This window comes from Rhinoraja longicauda, chromosome 20 (assembly GCF_053455715.1).
Source record: "Rhinoraja longicauda isolate Sanriku21f chromosome 20, sRhiLon1.1, whole genome shotgun sequence".
NCBI lineage: Eukaryota > Metazoa > Chordata > Chondrichthyes > Rajiformes > Arhynchobatidae > Rhinoraja > Rhinoraja longicauda.
Window position 1 is genome coordinate 13333302 of NC_135972.1, and position 14082 is coordinate 13347383.

Below are 14082 nucleotides of genomic sequence, written 5' to 3' on the forward strand. Positions count from 1 at the left end.
CAGACCTCTAATAAGTGTCATCGTTTTTTCAAGACTAAATAAAGAATCTCTCCACAAAGATTTACATAGAAATATGAAAACAGGTCATTTGGGTCAACCTGACATTTTTTAAAATCCTTCACGTGACAATGAATCATGATTTAAAATCATGTATTCCTTAATTCCGATTTTCTCGATTGATTCCTCGTCTAATAACCTTTAATAAACTTCTATTACATTTATTAATTCTAACCGAGGGTGGGTGGCAATTCACTCTTTAGGTATTGCGCTCTATGTTCTAAATATTTTAGATTCAATCTACAATTAAGTCACCTCATTGCATACATCCTCACTCACTAGAAATCATCCTTCTGTTCTGACCCATTTCCTTATAATTTCTAATTGTCATATCACCCCACTCTTCATTGTACTAGATTTTAAAAATGATTCTTCCTATCTTGCCATATTAGGTAGAATCTTAGTGAATCAGAATGAACTAACTGAGGAAGGAATGAAGGAACTAACTAAGGAAGAAATGTTAAGGAACTGTATTTTGCAGCCTTAAATGGACATTTAGATTACTAAAAGTTGGATTACTTCAATTGGATAAGGTAAGGAAAATCAGGAGTCAAACATACAAATAACATTAAGGCAGAACTAGGTTGAACATTAGACTATTATTTTTAGAGATTAGTGCCCCCGTAATAAAACTGATGGCTCATGCACCAACTGCCGAATCACTGTATGCCTTTAATAGAAAACAGAACTCCTGATCAAAATGTGTAACACGTAACGTGATGAAAATTAGGCTTAAATGTGATTAAGAAGAGGAATTTTCCAAATTTAAGATTCACTAATTAGTCAGCATTTAATTGATATTCTGCCTCTCCCAAGAAATAAGAAATGTGAACTCCAGTAATGATGCAAAATTTATCACAATTATATAGGACAAACTTGGTGGCCTTTTCTTCTACATTTTCAAACTCACTATTGTCTATTGACTAGATATTCTTCATTTAGTATGACATCCAATACGCTGAACAGTGTACACCAACTGTTGTTTTACCAAGGATTTATATAAATGTAACAACACTTCTCAACTTTATATTCAGTATGAAATGCCATGAAGCATTGTATTCTGTTAGCATTTTAAAGGCTTGAGGATTTGCTTTCAATGTCTTGTGAACCAGCTCTTCTCTATCATCAAACTTCATTTCAAAGAACAATGGGTTTCTTTTAAGAACAGCAATGTGTCACTTCAATTAAACATTGTGTCCTCTATTTCAGTATTGCCTTCAAATTTGAATGCCATTCCTTCCAGCTCATAAGCCAATTAATGCATTAATGCGCACAGCCAAAAGAACCGGACAAAACTCTAGTAAGCATTGCTATCCATATGCAGTTACTTTATGAAACGTCTTTCATCTCCCTCGCTCTAATTCCTCTCTTAAGAACATTTTTTTAATCTGCTTTGCCCCTTTGCCAAAAATCCATATTGTGTGTTGCCTGAGAGACCACAGGCTGCGGTGCTCTGCATGTTCATATTCATCTCATCCACTGCATTTACCTCACATCTCCCCAGTCTTCATATATAGCCCAATCATTAATAATGGATATTGTATTCTCTTCTTTGTTAACATGCTTTGTTAGCTTGACCTTTCATACTAATAAATAATGAATTTCAATGTTTGCTATTTCTACTTAGAGCCCCATACCTGATTAGGTCAGGTGAATGAATGATCCCCTCCACAATGTTATCACGAATGTTCTGCCGATCATTTTCATGTATGTTGAAAGGTAACATCGCTTCCCCAGGAGGAGCGTCACGATCTGGCCAGTACTGTGTCACCATATTCTTCATGTAGATAGCAGCTAAACATTAATTTAAAGGAAAATCGGAAATTCAATTAAAAAAATGAATCTACCCCCACCATATTTTTCAGTGCATTAAATTGCAATCAAATGCAAATTAAAATCAAAATTGCTTCAAGTTATTATAAGAATTCAAATTCCAAAGTATTTTACAACATGCTAACACAGAATGATTAAATATTTTCATTGATCAATTTCTCCCTTCTCTCCGTCGGAGATTAACCAATGTGTTAGTGCCAGCTATAACCTTTGCATCTCATTCGTATGGTTTGATCCTAGAGTATGGGCCTGAAATAAGTTAGCCAATGTCAAATGGACTTTTGAGCTTACTGTCTCCAAGTTGGTGGGAATGAAGCAATGTCAGGATGTCTGCTCGTGATCATTTCCATAACATATATAGCTACTGCCACACAAATTGTAATTTTATTTTACAAGTAATTGAAAAGCAACTTTCAGATTTCTTATGCGCACTTTCTAGGCAACTCTGAGTACCTGTTTTCTTACAATATTCTTTTCAGGTTGACTCATGATTTTTGGATGCATTTTTTATGACAGGCTATCAGTCCTAGTTTTATTACAGTAATGTGACTCTGCATTTAGCGATGACTTAATACACTCTCAAAAAAGATCTTATTTTGATTGAATGCCAAGTTGGTAGGGTGACCTTCTATCCTATCTGACCAGGACAGGTACTAGAATCCATCTTGGAGAATGCAGGAGGCCAGCGTCTGCAGAAATAGAGGTGGTTGGGCCACTTACATAACTCATAACAAGAGTTCCAGCAAGGACTTAATTTGACAAATGATTTCCTTTCATGTCATTAAAAGTCTACATTAATCTAAAGCTTATCAAATGGAAGAGCATTGCATGTTTCATCCTAAGTCTGCCTTAACTGCAGATTACTCCAAAAGGACTCATTTATTAAAAGGGATCAAAGGGAAAACTCTTTATATTTCCAGTACTGTACATCCCTACAAATGACAGCAACAAACAAACCCCCCCACAAGCATCAGTGTAGACTAGACCAGATTTCGAAGAATAAGAGTTGTCCTCACTAGAATTTACAAATTTCTTGGAGCTTAACAGTGTATGTGCCAGGAGGGTGCTTCCCCTGGCTATGAAGTTTAGAACCACAGGTCACAGATGCCTCTTTAGGACGGAGGAGAATTGTTTTCATTGACGGGATGGTGAATCTTTGGGATTCACTGTTGGGCTATGTAGGCTCTGTCACCGAGTTCCTTTGATATCAAGATCAATAGATTAAGAGAATCAAAGGATGTGTATGCAGAGCAAGAAAATGGAACTGAGATAGAATTGTCAACTATAATCTGCATGAATGGCAGAGCAAACTTGAAGGGCCATATGGCTTACAATTATTACTTATTAATATGTTCTTAGGTTCTTATGTTATCTTTGGAAAAGGCAGCATAAACTTACCGGCTTGTCTAACTGGAAATTCAACCTGATCAGACACAATGATCTGAAGCAACGTGGGAGCAAAGTTTATGATCTTGTACGACTGCAAAACAAAACAGAAATGATGTGAAATTGTACAAATGCAGTGTCAAATTTACCACATTTTGCCAAAAACAGGCACTTTGTAAATCAGACATTACTGGAATCAAAAACAGACTTTTCAAAACAAAATGTATGCATTCAAATTCAGAACAGTTAACTCCCAAGGCAGTTACAATTCAGGTCCTTTTTACCATTTAAGATTGGAGTAATCTGCGCAGTCAGGAAACACCAGTACAATAGCCAAAATATTAAATAAACCAAATTACAGCTGGATGCAGATCAAATATGGCAAATATTGCAGGGCAAATGACTACTGACTAAATTCAATAGCAAGTTCCATTAACTATGCCTGGTTACTGAAAATGTTTGGTTTCAGATGTAGGCAAAGAGCAATTGAATTCACATGACAACTGATTAAAGTCCATTGTAACAGATTATCAGTCAAAATTGAATTTAATACAATGCAAGAGTAAGATAGAACTCTTGGGGCTAGCGGAATCAAGGGATATGGGGAGAAGGCAGGCATGAGTTACTGATTGTGGATGATCAGCCATGATCACAATGAATGGCGGTGCTGGCTCAAAGGGCCAAATGGCCTCCTCCTGCACCTATTTTCTATGTTTCTATGCAATTATCGTTGAGACAAGAAAGTGACTGAACTTCGTAAACAGAGGAGGGAGAGTCTGTAAGTATTTCAATTGGGTATAAAATGACTCTTGATGTCCTGCATGGATCCATAATCACCACCATTCATTGTGATCATGGCTGATCAGCCACAATCAGTAACTCATGCCTGCCTTCTCCCCATATCCCTTGATTCTGCTAGCCCCAAGAGTTCTATCTTACTCTTGCATTGTATTAAATTCAATTTGGATCCATAATAGCCCCTAAATAAATCAACCTGTACTTTAATAATTAGGACAATGAGATAGAAAGCCATCATCCAAAATGATCTAAGAACACAGAGTAGGAACGCTGATGTCAGAAGGAGTTAAAGCATAAAATTACGAGAAATTAACAATATGATAATGTTGTGCCAAATGGAATTCAGTGAAGCAATAGGGAGGGTAACTCAATTTGAACCTAGAAAGAAATGAGCAGAATATTTTCAAATGAAATGTTGTACAGAATTCTGAAAAATGGCTGATGAACTCATGTAGATCATTAAAATAGAAACATAGAAAATAGGTGCTGGAGTAAGCCATTCAGCCCTTTGAGCCAGCACCACCATTCAATATGATCATGGCTGATCTTCCAAAATCAGTAACCCATTCCTGCTTTCCCCCCATATCCTTTGATTCAGTTAGCCCTTAGAGCTATATCTAACTCTCTCTTGAAAGCATCCAGTGACTTGGCCTCCACTGCCTTCTGTGGCAGAGAATTCCACAGTTTCACAACTCTCTGGGTGAAAATGTCAGAAATGTTCAGAAAATCTTAGCTAACATAATGCAATGCTGACCTTTAGATACATCTGGAGGACCAGAACACAAAGAGGCAGAATGTATACCACAGCTATACGGAGCCCTGGTTTAATCACACAAGCAGCTCTGGGCACCACACCTCAGAACAGACACACTAGCCTTGAAACAAAAGCGTCGTGATTTTGCAGTATGACACCTGGATTCCAGGGATGAAAGTACAAATTTAGATTGCACTAACAAGGATTGTATTCCCTGAAATTGGTTGACATAACAACACAGTCTCGAGGAGCTGACAAGAATGGTAGATGGACTTGCCCACTGTGCAATAAACAAATCACGAAAAAATGACATTTTGCAAAATCTGAAATACTACATAGACTTGGAAACAAACTGTACAGGGTGGTCAATTTTTAAGTGCAGAAGAGAAATCACCCAAGACAGAAGAGATACGACAGAGGCAAAAATAGTCATTTGTATGCTTTAAACCCGTCCTTTATGCATTTTATTCAATCTATTTCAAATAATTTCAGCGACTTAGGCTTCATCTGCAGCAGTATCCTAACTGAAAGTAAATACTTTTAGGCTTTTCTTGGTAACTAAACTACTGATGTGAAAGTTAAAAGGAGATAAAGTAACTTCAGTATAAATATTCTCAATGACAAATCAATTGCAGAAGCCTGGTAAAATAGTCCCTTCTTCATTTGACAGCCAGATGATTGTCTTAACTCATACAGGAACAATTAGCAAACTCACTGGTAACATTACTCCTTGTTGACATGCTCCATCTGCATGTTGATCAGGAAACTGCTGTTTTGAACAGAACTATTAAGTATAATCAAGGATTTTTCTAATCACTGTGGAATTCAACAAATGCTGTGTGTTGAAATTAATTCATGAAATGAAGTCATGGCTGCACTTCGTGTGACAATGCAGCTACTACCGCGCAGTTCCTCACATAATGTGCTTATTATCACTGCCACTGGGCAATAACCGATCGATGCAGAAATATATAAATTACCTATCAACTACAGAATCTATTTCAAACAGTACAAATAACATCTGAAAGCACCTCACTAAAGTATCATTACTTAGCTGTTCAAGGACACCTGTCAACGGCAGGGTTAACAGAAGCCGGCATCATTCAAGGCTCCCCCCAAAGCGAAAAAGGAAAAATCATCTTATGATGATCTCCCGATTGTTCATCGTGCAAGTAGCCTTTCCGAAAAAAATTAGCTGTATGTGACTCGACATTAATTTTTCATTTAGTTGAGAGATACAGCACAGAAAAAGACCGTTCAGCCCACTGAGTCCTCGCCAACCAGTGATCTCTGTACATTAACACTACCCTACACACACGAGGGACAATTTTACATTTACACCAAGCCAATTAACCTACAAACCTGTACATCTTTGGAGTGTGGGAGGAAACTGAAGATCTCAGAGAAAACACAGGCAGATCACGGGGAGACAGCACCCATAGTCAGGACCAAATCTGGGTCTCTGGTGCTGTAAGAAAGTAGCTCTACTGCTACGCCATCGAACCACCATTTGATTTAATTAATTTTGAGTGAATATTTCATTTTGTAATTTTCCTTCCCTAAACCAAAAAGTTTCCTACTTCTGATTAATATCTAGCAAGCCCTGGAATGTGTCAGTATTGTGATTGACAAATAGATGTCAAATTCTGTTGGAATCCATCAAAGAACAGAACATTTTGGTCAACAGACCAGGAATTTCTCTTCCTTCTGGAGAGAGAAAGAATTAACGTTTTTGGTTCATGACTTTTCTTCAGAACAGAGAGATGTTTCAAAATGGCACATTTTAAATTAGAAAGTGGGGGAGGGGTGGTGGAAACAGCAGAGGGAATACAGTATCTATGAAAGGATGGACAACAAGAGATTGATTGAGTCCCGGAATGGCGGGACTGTCGTATGTTGAAAGGCTGGAGCGATTGGGCTTGTATACACTGGAATTTAGAAGGATGAGGGGGGATCTTATTGAAACATATAAGATAATTAGGGGATTGGACACATTAGAGGCAGATAACATGTTCCCAATGTTGGGGGAGTCCAGAACAAGGGGCCACAGTTTGAGAATAAGGGGTAGGCCATTTAGAACGGAGATGAGGAAGAACTTTTTCAGTCAGAGGGTGGTGAAGGTGTGGAATTCTCTGCCTCAGAAGGCAGTGGAGGCCAGTTCGTTGGATGCTTTCAAGAGAGAGCTGGATAGAGCTCTTAAGGATAGCGGAGTGAGGGGGTATGGGGAGAAGGCAGGAACGGGGTACTGATTGATAGTGATCAGCCATGATCGCATTGAATGGCGGTGCTGGCTCGAAGGGCTGAATGGCCTACTCCTGCACCTATTGTCTATTGTCTATTGTCTATTGTCTATATGATGCCAGGTGAGAGGGTGGTGAAGGCTTGCAGATCACAGCTGATCTGCCTGGAGGAAATACAAATTGAAAAGATGTAGAGGAAAGTGTAGGAAGGGAGAAAGTGCTGGAATGCAAAATATAGAACACTGCAGTGCTGGTAATCTGGAAATAAAACAGAATGCAGTTAAAAAAACGATGTAGAAAGTAATTCAACATCTGTGAAGGTTCAGAAATTAAGCTAACATTACAAATTAATGATCTCTCATCAGAAATTGCCAGTTCTGATCCAAATCTAAAATTGTCAAATTCAGTATTTAGTCATGAGAACTGTAACTTGTCTTGTTGGAAGATTAAATGCTGTTCCTCAAGTTTCATCAGAACAGCGCAAGACAGATACTTGAATTGGAATGGAATGGAGAATTAAACTGACAAACGCAACAGAGGAATTTGGCAAAGTAATCACTCCATTACCCAATTTACATTGGGCTTGCCCAATATACAGGAGACCACATTGTGAACACTGACTGCAGTAGAGGTAGTTCTGCTACAAGTGATAGTTGCTTTCCTAAGAAAATCTCATTATAAGTACCATTGTGTCAATGGAGGAAAGAGAATTGGGGCGAGTGTTTCAGACTCGCAATAACAAAGTTATTTTTCCAGGCAGGATTTTCAAAAATAAAGGACTTTTTTAATAGCAATACATTTTTTTCATTTTTGTTACTGTAAACTAAAAATACGACTCTATGTTACATTGTTTAATCTAATAAAGAGATGCATGTTTCAAATAGAAGTGATTGCTTGTCAATTTCAAAGGGCACCCGTGGTTAAAGTTGCAGCGATGTTCTTAAGAGATAATTTTAAACCAGTGATACAGACTCAAACCTAGATATGTAGAATTCATTGACAGTTAACTTGGAATAAAGCACTGGTCTCAAAGGCAAGTTGCATGGGTTATACTCCACACAATCTGATCCACCTGTGCTGGATGTGTGTAAATTCATGCCTCTTTGTCACATGCCCCAGACAAAATGACAAATAGTTTATTGTGCACGTTTTAAAAGACTTGTGAAGTCTCAGAATTTTGCACTAAATCCACTAAACAGCTACAAAAATCACTCATTCATAGAGCTACATGCAATTTCACCAAAGGTTTCCTGGACTTCAACAAGTCTTTACCTAAACCATAACAAATCTATTTTGTTGTACAAAAAAACTGAAGTGCAAGCAAGTTTTTTGCAATGCATTTTGTATTGTACCTCCCACACCCCAAGACTTTTCATGGAGTGCAGTTCCACAGATATTAAGAGTCCTTCAGCAACTCATCCAAGTAATGTATTTTTGTATTAAGATGTTAGTGCAAATAGACACTTTCTTCAGAACAAAAGTCATTGGCTAGCAGTTTGTAGAAGGAGTCCCACTAATTGTTTGTTCAAATTGCAAAGTACCCAGCTACTGTTCCAGTTACGATCAACCTATGCAGTACACCATCAGGACGCATGTCTATAAACCTGTGGCTCAGACTAATAACTCAGCATTCTCTTTGCCTCTTACACTAATGGAAAAACTTGCAAACAATATTCATCACCATTCTAGTCAAATTGACTCTTAATTTACAGATTCGGCCTATCAAATCCATATTGACTATGCAAGAACAATCAAAATAGTCCTATTTCCCTGCCTATCAATCTGCTAATTCTATCTTTTCAATATTTATCCAGCTGTGTTTTGAATGTTAAATTGTATCGGTCCCCCACACTCATGGTAGTGCAATTCAGAGCCTAATCACTTGAAGGTAAAATTCCTTTTGTCACTTTTGGCTCCTTTGCCAATCACCCACCCCCATGCTATGAAATCACCAAATTCTGACCAATTCCACCATCCTGAACAATTACTTCCCATCTATCTCTTTTTATACCCCCAGTACCAGCCATACCCATTTCTAGTCCATATAGAATTTGAATCTCATTTTCCCATGCTAAGACCCATCAGCAACATCTTCCTTGGCAGGGACTAATAAAGAACCTCTCCCATGCCTGTCTTGACAAGATTTACTTTTTTGTCTCTTATCAGCCTCACCTGCTCTCTTGCAACCGCTTTCCTGTTTACATGCCTGGACTCGCTAAGGTTTGCTGTCAGACTCTCGCTCTTTGCATCTCTTATTTATTTTTCACTTCCCTTTTGAACTTTGGAGAATTAGCCCATTTCCCAGGTGTGCAACATCTTGGCATGTCACACATTCTCTTTCCTCCTGCTCCATTTCAGTTTATTTTGGCAACCCAGAGTGTTCTAGCTTTAATTTCCCCATCCTGTCTCGGACTGCAGCTGAAACATGCCTAGCTTCCTATTGTTCAAATATAGCTTTAACTATCAAGCTTTGATTCCAATTTACCCACATCAGATCGGTTCTCATCCCAGTAAAACTGACCCTCTTTCAACAACTATTTTTACCTTAGAATAACATATTTTCTTATCCACCGCTATAGTAAACCTTTCAATATTATGATCACTGCTTCACTTCTTTCACTAACACTTACTTACTCATTTCCAAGAACTAAGTCCACCAACAGCCTTTCCTTGTTGGGCGAGAAACATACTGATCACAAAAGTTGTTTCTCCCACTATCTGTCATGAATATTGATTCTCATTATCACTAATCTATAGCTTCTGCACAGCTCAACAATTTCCCTGCAAATTTGCCGCTCACTGTACCTGCTACCAGAAAGTGGCAAATAGAACAGAGCACCTCAATTTTACATCAATTTTACATCTCAAAAATACATTGTTGGTAGTAAAACATTTCAGGCTGTTCGAAGTTATGAAAACACACAAATTAAAACTCTCTTTTACATGGGTTTCATCCTTCAAAGAAAACAAAAGGCACCTGAAGGGCTCTGTTGCCATTGGAAAACATTAAGTTAGAAATTGAAGGAAAGTAGAACTGAGGAATCTAATGTGCTGATAGTAGCAAAATGGTACCAGCAATCTCTTTTATTTGTTCTTTCACTGGAAACGCATATTGTTTCGTTGGGTTGCTGTTGTCTAAATTACTTAAATTATTGCATCGTATGGGAGGCGCATTCCCAATCTAAAGATATATTGTATTGTATTGTATTGTATTCTCTAACCTGAATTACCCTGCTGGGTCCATTTAAGAGACACATGCTGCACAGAGACACATACAGATCAGTCCAGGTAACGATAGCTTTGTATTTTCTCTGAGGACTTCATGCTCACTATTAATTGATACTAACTTGTTCCCTTAGATTTATTTAGTTAACAATATCATTCCACGAGCTGCCACAATAAAATCAGAACTGACCACACAGTGACAGAGCTATAGAAGTTATCCTTCACAATTCCACCAATCCAGTTCTATCTGATGCTGTCTATGTGCACTTTACATTTTCTCCCTTTGGCCACATGGGGTTTCCCCCAGGTGCTCAATTGTCACCCTTCATCTCAAAGTTAAATGGGCATTGTAGACTGTCCTAGTGTATAGGTGTACCATAGTATCCTCAGGGAATTGATGGAAATGTGGTGAGAATAAAATGAGATTAGAATAATTGACTGAATGGTTGCTGGACTCAGTGGGAAAAATGACCCGTTTCCACACTGTATACTTCTTTGACTCAATTTGGCACTTCAGATCACTAGTCCAAGACTCTGGGGATTACTAATCCACCATATCCAACTGCAGCACCTCGTATTCCCAGTTATAATAAGCACGACATAACCAAAATAAACAATGAATTTGATTTTCTCATGAAAATTTAATCTCTCCTAACACAAGTATTATAAATTTACAATTAAAGTTATTAAAAAATCTAAGAGATTGGTCTCAGGGAGTGTTATAGCACTTGACAATATTGTGTTGGGAAATAAGCATTCATCAGACTACTTGTGCAAAACATTTCACCTATTTTGTATTGATATTATCTATGACAGGATAAGAGTTATATGTATTGTGATTTCATTAAACTCAGTACTGCACTTTGTTATATTACTTTATTAGGATAAGTACACTTCTGATAAATTTGTGCAATATATTTTCCTCAGGTAAACAGCACGACCAACTGGCATAACTCTCCTACAACTACCCATTATGAAGAATATTCTTTACCGGCTAATACAGGTAAAAACAAAGGCGAGATCAAAGAATCATTGTAATAGATTAAGTGTATTTATTTTCATAGATGCTGCCTTTCGTGCGTGTTTCTAGCATTTCCTGTTTTTATTTCAGATTTTCAACACCTGCAATATTTTTTTAATCATTAATTATGTTAGAACATTTTTTCCTGCTGTAAACACCAGCCATCACAACCACAATTCCTCCATGCAAGCAAATACCTTAGGGAGATAGGTTTAGAACCTAGCATGGAAATATTACATATTATAAAGTATTTCAGCTCCAGCAAAAGCAAAGATGGGCGGTGGGTATATGGAACGAGCTGCCAGGAGGTAGTTGAGGCAGATACAATAACAACATTTAAGACATTTGGACATGTACATGGATAGGAAAGAGTTAAAGAGATATGGGCTAAACGGCGGTAAGTAGAACTAGTGGGGCATCTTGGTCGGCATAAGAAAATTGGGCCAAAAAGCACGTTTCCATTTTGTGCAACTCTATAAATGCAATGCAACTGTGTAAACTATAATGTATCTGTTACTATAAAGCAAACTATTTTTAAATCACTCTTGCACTTTTAGATTACAAAGACCAAATGTACATAACGCACATCCTTGGGTCAGTCAGAATAAATTCTGTTAGGACTATGATTTTACTGGTGCATTCAGCTCTAAGTTAGAGAGGAGTATGAAATAACTCTCCTCCTGTTTTAAAACACACTGTGGAAAAGTGAGATAAACATGTTCTGGAAACAGGGATTTTCGGTTTTGCTGCTGACTCTTGCTGGCATGTTCCACTGGCATCTCGCTGGTAAACTTGCTTCACGTACAGATTCTGATGGTATCACAAACTAACCAGCCACACTGAAATCACAGCGAGTCTCATTCTGCTTACAGCCAATACTGACACATACAGCACCTTCTACTGGTACACATGCACAATAATAAAGAGAAAGAAATTGGGCTACTTTTCTTCTCCACAGTCCATAGGTTTCAACCCAATTATGCCAATAAACGAACTAAATTTAGGACCTTCCTGACTGCCTTAAAAAGCTGAAAGCTTTAATATCTTTGCCACATGATTAATACTATGAAATAAAAAAAGGTTAACTGAGATTACAGATTGTTCAACTGCAGTAATTTTAATTATAATGGGATATTGAACTAAGTGCCATTGAACCCTATTAATCTGGAATTCATGGTGACACTGTAGTTATCCTAATCAATTAAAAAAATTAATACTAAAAAGACTGGTACTTGAAAAGCCACCAGATGTGTGGTGACAGATATTAACCGACATTAACAATATAAATGAAATTGTGGTAATTAAATGATATGCAGTTGAAGATAACTTCTAATATGTTGGCAGCAATTACATTACGTCCCTGGACGATTCGACCAATCGAGTCATTCAAATCCTGTTTGGTCAGAATAAAGCATCTGTCAAAAATATACAGGATTTTAACAGTGGATCTACAGCCCCACAAGTTATTACCAATGAGGTGGAATGATTGTACTTTTGATAGTCCTGATTTTAATGGCCAGTATTTTCGAGTTAGTGTAACGTATCTATGAATCGCACAATCAACCATGCAAATCTCACTGATGCCAGCCTGCTCCAGCTTTTGTTAGTTTGCTATTTAGAGTATACACAGTGAGTTTAGTAATGAAATAGACACTCTGGGGCAAGTAAGACAAAGTGGCACCATAATGAATATTTGAATATATACATGCCGAAATGCAATGTTGATGAATTTAGGCCTCTCCAATGCACAAGATTATAAATGATTAACTTGAAAATACATTATTTCTGCTCATCTTAATGGATTAGGAAAACATAACATTCTCAATAATTTGCCTTTTGGGTTATGAGACTGAAAACGGCAAGCTTTTGAGGCCCTTTCAAATTTAAATGGTATGCTGACCAAATGGTAAATTGGATGAGAATGAACTGTCTCAAAAGTACAAGCACATCAATTTATCACAAATTGAAACAAGAATCAATAACAAAAATATATTGAATTTACTTATTATTTGTTAGTAGCTCTAATGCGGTTGAGCCCAGGAAGAAACAACCCGAAAATGTGGCACAAGGCTAAAAAACGTGACCAGAGTTGCAGACAAGATGGAAAATTGTATTATTTTTTTCCCCATTAATAGTGTTAATTTTCTAGTCAGTTGACTCCCTATATTTTTTAAAGCATTTAAATCAAGCCATTAAATCATGTATGTGGTGTGGTTCAATATAATTATTTTCAGTAAAGATAATTTGTCGTTCATTGCTCCACAGATGAGATTCATGTGGATTGCTTTATTTGCTGCAGTTACAAACAACACTGGATGTGTAAAATGGAAGAATGGACAAATGGAGGCGGGAGACCGCAGTAGTCACTGAGTTGGAGGCCAGATATTATGGCAGGTTACAAGAGACAGGTCAGAGAAACATGGAGCAGGTTGCATAATCCAGCCGAATATACAATCCACAATTCCCATAAAATTGATATTTACACAGGAGCTTAGGAAAAATCTTCAATTCTGAAAAAAATAAATTATTGAATTGTCAATGAGACAGTAAGAAAAATGAAATCCCCAATTCAGGAAGTGATTACTCAAAAATGTTTGATATTTAGATTGATACATTTTTAATCATTGGGGGCTGAATTTCAATTGTGTCACGAGAAGTGTTCCTTAAATCCCTTTTCATTGAACTATGAATTCTTAACTATTTAAGCTCCACTGTTCATCATGACTCTTCGGCAGCTAGCTATCTACTAAATTACATCTCTGTACTTG

General features: G+C 37.3%; 1 protein-coding gene across 1 annotated transcript in view; it reads right to left on the bottom strand.

Annotated features, from left to right (window-relative positions):
- Positions 1-14082, bottom strand: part of ipo8 (importin 8) — a 73659-nt gene that overhangs the window by 54809 nt on the left and 4768 nt on the right. The window contains exons 2-3 of the mRNA XM_078416971.1: positions 3289-3370; positions 1695-1851 (exon numbers count right to left, since the gene is read on the bottom strand). Of these exons, the coding sequence (XP_078273097.1) occupies positions 1695-1851; positions 3289-3370 (239 nt within the window). The remainder of the gene's footprint in view (positions 1-1694; positions 1852-3288; positions 3371-14082) is intronic.